General features: G+C 51.0%; 1 protein-coding gene across 1 annotated transcript; it reads right to left on the reverse strand.

Moving 5' to 3' along the window:
- Window positions 1-82: 82 nt before the first annotated feature.
- SELENOT (selenoprotein T) lies at window positions 83-7,421 on the reverse strand. The gene is made up of 6 exons (XM_088530506.1): window positions 7,279-7,421; window positions 6,641-6,751; window positions 5,400-5,526; window positions 3,948-4,035; window positions 2,446-2,597; window positions 83-804 (listed from the first exon to the last, which is right to left on the reverse strand). The coding sequence occupies exons 1-5, from the start codon at window positions 7,419-7,421 to the stop codon at window positions 2,473-2,475; spliced, it is 594 nt and encodes a 197-aa protein (XP_088386632.1). The 3' UTR covers window positions 83-804; window positions 2,446-2,472.
- Window positions 7,422-8,214: the final 793 nt, after the last annotated feature.

Consider the following 8,214-nt stretch of genomic DNA (forward strand, 5'->3'; position numbering starts at 1 on the left):
GTGTGGGGTCTGGCAAGGGGGGGGTTTTACACATTTTCTCCTTGCGGGTCCAGGAATCTGATCACCATCCGTGACTCGGTACTTCACACAGTAAATGAGAACTCTTTATTTAAATTAATTTTCTTAGTTTATGTTTAGGACATTAGAAAGGCCCGGCTTTTCACCTCCTCAGCCTGGCCCAGGAAAGGCCTCTGCAGCTGGCCAGCACAATTTAAAAGCAGTTGGTCTCAGTTTTTACTGACGTCACAAAATGATGTAATTACTCTGCATATAATTTTGTTCATATAATTTTGTATATAATGCACGTTCAACTCTGCCATATATTTTGAAAAATATACAAACCTGCTATAACCACATTAGAGATTTGATAGACAGCTGTCAATTATTTTACAATTTAGGACAATATCAGACACTCCTATAATTCCATTTTGAACTACAAAAAGAACATAAATTCATATAAAATACAACAGATTAAACAAACTTTTTCCAAGGAAAAAATCAGATATCAACTCAATCGGCCATTGTGTGAAACATGAATATAAAATAAGTTACAATTAGTAATGCCTGCATTGTTGAGCTATGAACTGGTCGAATGAAATCTTAAAAAAACTATACAGTATTATTGCACTCCATGACTGTGCAGTATCGGGAAAGGCGCCAGCACTGAAACGTGTCCGTCATTAAGGTGTCCCCGGGAGGCGCAGCGTGACCGCGAGAAGCATCCGGTCTGAACCAACAGCGGGCTGTCTTCGGCACAGGCCTTCACGGGCGCGGGCGCGCTGCCCCGGGGCCGCCGCTTAACGCCTGCAACGGGAGCGGAGCGTTACCGCCGCGAGCGCGCGGAGCCGGCGCCTCGCAGCGCCGGGACGCACGGGCCAGGGCGGCAGCGCCGCGCTCAGCCAGCCCCGGCACCGAGCTGCCCCCATGCACAGCGAGCCCGGACACGGGGCGGCAGCGCCGCGCTCAGCCACCCCGCACACTGGGCCGGACACGGGGCGGCAGCGCCACATCACAGGCCAGGGCTCGCGGCGAGAGGAACACCACGGTGTTATTCCTGGCAGCCGGCTACAAGGCCATCAGAACACTACACTAGCGTGACTTTAAATAAGGCCATAGGAGGCAAAATCGGTAAGCTTCACTATCACTTTCCCAACATGCAATACTACTCCCATAAAGAGGGTAATCAACTGAGTTTCCTTTTTAAAATATATATTCACTTAAAAATCAACATAGCAGTTTTAGCATGTTTTATAAGCTTCAAAATCATGCCATTGCCTCACAAGCCATAATCTACTTTCCTGCACAAAACGCTTGAGACCTTCTCAATCAATACATAAAGGACACTGGGCTTCAGGGAGCCTCTCTGCAAAGCACAGGGCATAACTAGTTTTATGAAGCAACTTATTTGATGGCCAGGATGACTTTTGCTAAATTAAAGCAACCGAAAGTCAACGGTTTCTCATGCTCCCTGCACTCGTACTTCGAGGTAGCAAGGGCCCTGAACACGTGTGCGAGGATCAGCGCAGGAGAGCACGGCAGGGCACAGAGCGGGGACAAGGCCCAGGCTCGGAGCGGAGCCGGCGCCCTCGCCGCGCTGCCTCGTCCGCACGGCCCCGGCGCTGCTCCCTGGCGCTGCTCCTTGCGGGGAGCCCTCGCCGCGCTCAGCAGCTCCCACGCGGCCCGCTCCGGCGCTGGCACAAGCCACGCGATGGCAGCCCACAGCAGCGGCAGCGCTCGGTCTGTCCCGCGAGACACCGCCAAACGTGCAGCCTCTCAACCCAGAGGGTTCTTGTGCAAGAAAACTGCCACGAGTGAAGTATTGTGCTGCTTTTGCTGCCAGTCAGTGCTCTGCCAGCACATGAACGTTCCCACAAAGGACTGCAAGCTAAGCGCTTCAGAAGCCACATCTCACTAAGGCACTTGAAGTCTAGAAGCACGGAAGAATATTTGCGAAAGGTTGAGGCAGCACAGCACCATGGATACACTAGACACTGGGAAGCAGGAAAACAGGTCCTAATTTCTAGGGTCGTGAAATTCATACAGTGCAAGTTACAGAGGAAACCTCTGCACACTAAATATTCTAAAGCATGGGATGAAATATGTTTTCTGATCTCTGCATAACCCAGTTTATTTACTTAGGCTTCCTGCATACACAAATACCTTTTGTTTTCCCCTGGTTGGAGGAAAAACAGTTTCCAATTTTGAAACAGGTAAGCACACACAAAAAAACCCCACATACCCAAACCAAAACCTCTCATCAAAACAGCAGCTGTGAAATCACATAAGTGTTTACTGGAAGTTACTAGAGTGGTGAGTTTTTTTTTTTTTTTCTTTTTGCTAAAGCACTTTCAAAATGGGAATCGGTTCATTAAAAGGAAGCTCAATCTCCAAAACATGGTCCTTTACACGAGTCAACAGGTAGCCAGCAGCTGTAAAAAGACTTACCAGAAGTTTCAGTGCTGATAGATGGGGCTATGATCGATGATGAGGCATTGACTCCATGTGCACATTGAGCTTCATTTCGTTATCGAGAATTTGTACAAGCTGCTGCATGGAAGGAAGGTGGCCAGACTCCAGCTTAGACCACACCGGAACATCTAGCACAAAACACGTGATCACACGACACGGTAAGAAAACACAGGGCTAGTTCCACGTGGAAACCTGCCACCACCTCGTACTGAAGAACACTGGCCCAACACCGCGTCGAGCCTCCGATGCACTCAGACACGCTCCAGCTACAACAGCCCAGCTTCTCCTTAGAGTGTTCCTTAAGGATTTACAGACCCCAAATACCCATTCTACTACTAGAATGTCTAAAATTAGACCGATGAGTGGCCGGATAATGCACTAGGTTTCTAAACTATAGCTACACCTTGGAAAGGTGTGGATTCCGTCAGGTTTCAGCTCCCTTTTGGCCAGCTTTTAAGGCTGCCCCCCAAAAGCCCTGTCAAGGTCTGGCTTTGAAGGTTCCACTCATAATGTAACAGCAAGTGCTTTGGGGAGGGAACATAAGGCACGGCCAGTAACACTTTCGGGTAAGCACAACTTTCATTTCTGACATTGCTGTGGACTTTTCCCAACCTACAGCACTTCCCGACCCCACAGCAAAAGATACAGTTGTGGCCACCTGGTGAAAACCAGAACTTCATTGTCCCTAAAAGCCAAACGGGAGCTTTATTAAACCCACATGTGATGCTCATCCCTAGGGAGGCTCTGCGCCAACCCTAACCTGAGATTTAGAACTACAAATGCAGCAAATTCTACCGCTTTGGGGCAACACAGCCAGTCTTTAAAAAGATTGTGGGGTGTAAGACTTGACTTAGAAACCACTAGGTTGAAATGCAGCCTGCACAGTTATAAACTGAGAAATAAACCATATTTGCAATATGTACTTGTGCCTAGAAATCGACAAATTCTGTACATTCATTTTAAAATGATTACATTTGAAGGCCTAATTATTTGAAGACCTAAATTAAAGAGGAAGCTCCACAGGAAACTCAGGAGGAGAAAAAAAAAAAAAAAAGTACTGCTGTGCACAAGCATTAAAAATCTGGTAATAGCAATAGATTCATTAAGATCAAGTATTAACCATACTAAGAAACAGAACAGGAAAAGCATGTAACAAACTGGAGAGAAGTTTCCCTAGTTGAGCATTTCTTCATTAATGTTCGCTGCATACAAAAAAAGAACATTCCAAGTTATTACGTATGACCAAGCAATCCCCTAAACATAAGCTTTTTGCAGAGCCATTTTTTTAAAAATAAGCATAACTGAAGTTTAGAGGAACTGCTCCGTAAGGCTTCCACATTTGTTATCACGTGTGGTAACAGCCAAGGCTGTCTCAGGACAGAAGGCAGACGGCCCACGCGGTCACGCCGAGCCGTGCCACGCTCCATAGCACAGCCCCGGCGCCGCGCGAGCCCCGCGGACGGGCGCTTGGGACTCACCGTTCAACGTTATCTCGAATGCGCCCGTGGACATACACTGGTTTTCAATCATGTTGCTCAGGAAGAAAACCATCATACAAGCATAAACCTAGAAGAGAATGGTGAGAACCTCAGGCGCTTTGGCTTCGTAAACTACAGCTTATTTTAGATACTCTTAATTTCTGACCATTTGCAAGTACCTTCATACTCTTCCTTTACTCCTTAGCAAGCAAGTTTAAAGGGGCACTGACACCTTCCTTTCTCATTCCTTTAGAAAACAGTACAAACACTTTTTTTCCCCTCAAGACAGACATCAAGCTAGTTCTGAAACCACCTCAAGTCACAACTTAGACTCCAGCAAGTGCAGCAGCCTCTTCTCCCTCTTTTCCTCCACAGATCCAAGCATACCCAAACAGGCCGTTAGCAAAAGCAGCGCATGGCTCCCGCGGCACTCGCAGGATGCCAAAGGAACCATTCCTACATATGGCCTCTTCTGGGTAATGCTTCAGATCGGGACGCACAGGCTCGCACAGAAACAGCAGAGCGGGTCGAGCTGTATCTGTCCAGCAGAACTGCCGACCCTTGGAGCATTTCCTCAGGATAACCACCTAGATCTTAGTTTCTGTCTGGAGGCCTCGGGATGAGGTGCGGGAACCTGCAGCCACGCAGAGCCTCGTGCTGCGTTAGCACACGAGTAACCCCCTTCTCGGGCACAGGGCACATTCCCAGGGCTGCCACAATGCCCAAGAACCCCGCACGTGAAATCACTGGGGCTTGGGGCGCCGCAGAACTTCCATCAGATGTGCCACACACAGGGGAGTTCAGTGCTACACGTGGACCATTTAATTAAGCAGGACACATTACACAGTATGCTTTCTATGCATTCAAAGAGACTCACTGCACTGAACAGTTCACTTTGAGAACTTGTGCACCAGCAAGATATGTAATGGTTCATATACCTAAAAATGTCTTTTGCTTAGTAGAATAAATCTGGAATAAGGTTATAAAACAGAGTACAGTGGCATGAATGTGTCAGCATCAACAGTACTGACTCAGAAGAATATTCACCTCATAAGATGCAGAGTCCCTCATGCCCAAATCCTGCAAAATTTCAGTACGGTTTTTCAAACCACCATCAAATAGTGGGTCTTAAACAGTTGCAAAACTCATGAAAGCAACAAATGCAAAATAGTCATGAGTCAACAGCAAAGGGAAGCCATGATTTTAAAGCCAGCAAAAGCACCCTGAAATTCTCCTGGTCCCCAAGTAAACCCTTTGCTTCCTACTAACAGGAGTCTTTCTTTAGCAACCAGTGCTGCAAGGCTGCACTCGAGCAGCGGTGCCGGCCGCCCCGCTCGCTCCAACGGGCCGCTCCGACGGCAGCGCGGGCGGATGAGGCTGCAACGCTCCCAGCGCGCTCCACGAAACCCCTCTGGAAACACTCTTCCAAAATTAAGAAATCAAGAGGTTTACCTTATTTTCTTGGCCCCACTGCCAGATGCTCGGAGCTTGCATGCCAAAGAAAGCAAATGGATCCTTGCCAACAATTATTAAGCCTATTAATACTAGTTTGAAGACGGACAGGAAGGATGCTATGTGCCTGTCGAAAGACAAAACACGGAAGTCCCTTAGGCGGTTCTTAGTTACCTTACTGCTCCACTGCTGTAACTTACCTCCTTAGAATCACTTTGATAACGTTTCATTAAGTACTTTGCAATAAACAAAACTTTTCTAGTACATTTATTTGCCTGTAAGAATATGTGTGTAACATCTGTATAATAATACATAAGAATACTCCCCAAAATTAAAACACTAACAAAAACATGCCCCAGAACACCACCACTGTAATATACCATGCACACAGATTTATTCTTTCTCTGTCAGCAGATCTCAAATTGAGATTTGCTTTCAATTTGTACACTTGTCTAAACCAGAGAGTACATTTAGTTTCTTAGAGAAGCTGTTCCAAACCCTAGAGACATGTTTAATTGACATTCACTCCTTCCTCTCAAAACGTGTTGCGAGCAAGTGCCAAAACCCCACAGATCCCACTGAGGATTAAGCATTTAGCCAGACAGCAAATTAACATGGAGGTATTCAGTTCCCAGCATTTACTCTCACCATTGCAATTACTACAGTAATTAGGTCGAGAAGTGGTTCAGAAGCTGCGACCGTCACTATGGCATCGCTCCCCAGCAGGTAAACAAGGGTAGCGGGAACACTATTCCAGCCCTGCCTTTTCCCAGCCCTCCGTTGCGCATGGGGTTCCCTCCCGCCCCCAAACTATGGCTAAGGAAATCCCATCGGCCTCTCCAGGGAAGCTCCCCTGCCCCAAGTTTGATGCTAAACACAAGTTCTTGTCTCCAACGCAGCCTTAACATATTTCAGAAATGAGTCTCTAAGTACACAAGTCTGAGCAACAAGAGCAGCAACGGCAAATTGGTGTCCAGGCATCATAGTGTAAAAAGGGGAAAATTTACTGTGAAAAAAATGTGAATTATGTAATTTACTTCCAATTGCCTCGAAACACAGCAGGCCTCATCACACAGATAGCTGCATCAAGTTTCCATAGAAATACTACCATCTGGAGCACAGGAGCAGAGAAGACAAACCCATCTCGCCCGCAGCCGCGGTGCGTGCGAGTGCCCGTTCCGAACCCCGCTGGGTTAAACAACGCGCAGCCTCCCCAGCCCCGCGGCACGCCGCCGGCTCACCTGTAGATCGGCTGCGGAAGGTAGTTCTCCCCTTCGATGCGGATGTCTGGGTACCGCTGGCTGATGACCCGCATGTACTCCTCAAACACCCGGCGGTACCCTCAGGACACGCTGCGACAGACACGCGCGTGAGCGGCCAAGCTCCGAGCCCCCCGCGCGACCCGCCGCAGAGCGGGGCGTTTCCACGCGGATACCTTCGGATGGAGCCCGCTCCGCAGGGAATTACTTGTTTCCCACGTGAAGAAAGCACAGCGGTTGAAAGCTAAAGCAAGCGTGACCGCGCTCTGCACCACCCTCCAAAGGACAAGGAAAACCCTTCCTGGCACCGCGCTTCACGGCTCTGCGGGGCTCAGCGGCACCGGTTTGGTGGCGGCTTCACTCACTGCACGGGCCGGGCGGCCTCCAGACGCGCAACGTTCCGCTGCGCCTTCACACGGAGGCCTCGGTCACGGCGGAACGGTTGGATGTTCCAGGGCCGCCCTCCGGCCCGCGCTTCCTGCGCGCCGCCTCTCCGGGGACAGGAAGGGGGCCGGGGAGCTGCCGGGGGGCGCCCCGGCCCGGGCCCTTCCCCGCGGGGCTGCGCCGGGGCCCGCGGCCGCCTCCCGCCCTCCGTCCCGCCGCCATGTTCGCGCCCTCACCAGATCTGGAACTTGAGCAGCGGCCCGGTGGCGTAGGCCATGCGCAGCTTCTTGGCGGGCAGCGCGCCCTGCTCGGCCGCGCCGCCGCCCGCCGCCAGCGCCGCCGCCGCCGCCAGCACCAGCACGGCCGCCGCCGCCCGCATGGCGGAACCCCGGGAGCGAGCGCGGAGCGAGCGCGGAGCGAGCGCGGAGCGAGCGAGCCCCGAGCGCCGCGCGAGCCGCAGCGCCCGCCCCGCCGCGACAAGGTCACGCGGGCGCCGCCCCGCGCTGCGCACGCGCCGCCCCGCCCCAACGGCCGCCCCGCCCCGCCCCAACGGCCGCCCCGCCCCGCCCCAACGGCCGCCGCCCGCGCGGGCAGGGAGGGGGGCGGGGCGCGGCTCTGAGGCGCCCGCGCGGCTGCGCCCCCCCCCCCTTTTTTAAATTCTTCTTTTTTGTCCGTTTTTCGGTTCCCCCCGCCCGGCCCCCCCGTGCCCGCCCGGCCCCTGCCCCCCGCCCCGCACCCCCGGGGCCGCCGCTGGCCCCTTCCGGGCTCCCCCCGCCGCCATCGCCCGGAGAGGAGCAGCAGCCGCCCCGGAACCCGCAGACACGCGGGTCTCCAAAGACCCTGAAGGGGTTAAATCACTTAATGCCTCAAACCAGGTCTCTGCTATTTTCCCAAAATTTATTATTTAAAATCCCTCCCTTTTTATTTATTGCATAAGCAAAGAGGCAAAACATGTACACCAAATATTAATAATCATCACGACCATGAACTCTATCCTGGAAATAGAATTTTATGAAATTCTAAGGGGTGCAAAACACCTAAATACTCATAAACCATTAAATTTAATAGGTATAGGGTACTGTCAGCTTGGAAAAGCTCATTGATGTTGGATTGAAATACATAAAGCTAAAGAGCAAATTAACATTATTGCCCAGACATTAAAAACTGTCTTT

Source organism: Tinamus guttatus, unplaced genomic scaffold, assembly GCF_059628265.1.
Source record: "Tinamus guttatus ecotype Peru unplaced genomic scaffold, ASM5962826v1 Tinamus_guttatus_pri_ptg000376l, whole genome shotgun sequence".
Taxonomy (NCBI): Eukaryota; Metazoa; Chordata; class Aves; order Tinamiformes; family Tinamidae; genus Tinamus; species Tinamus guttatus.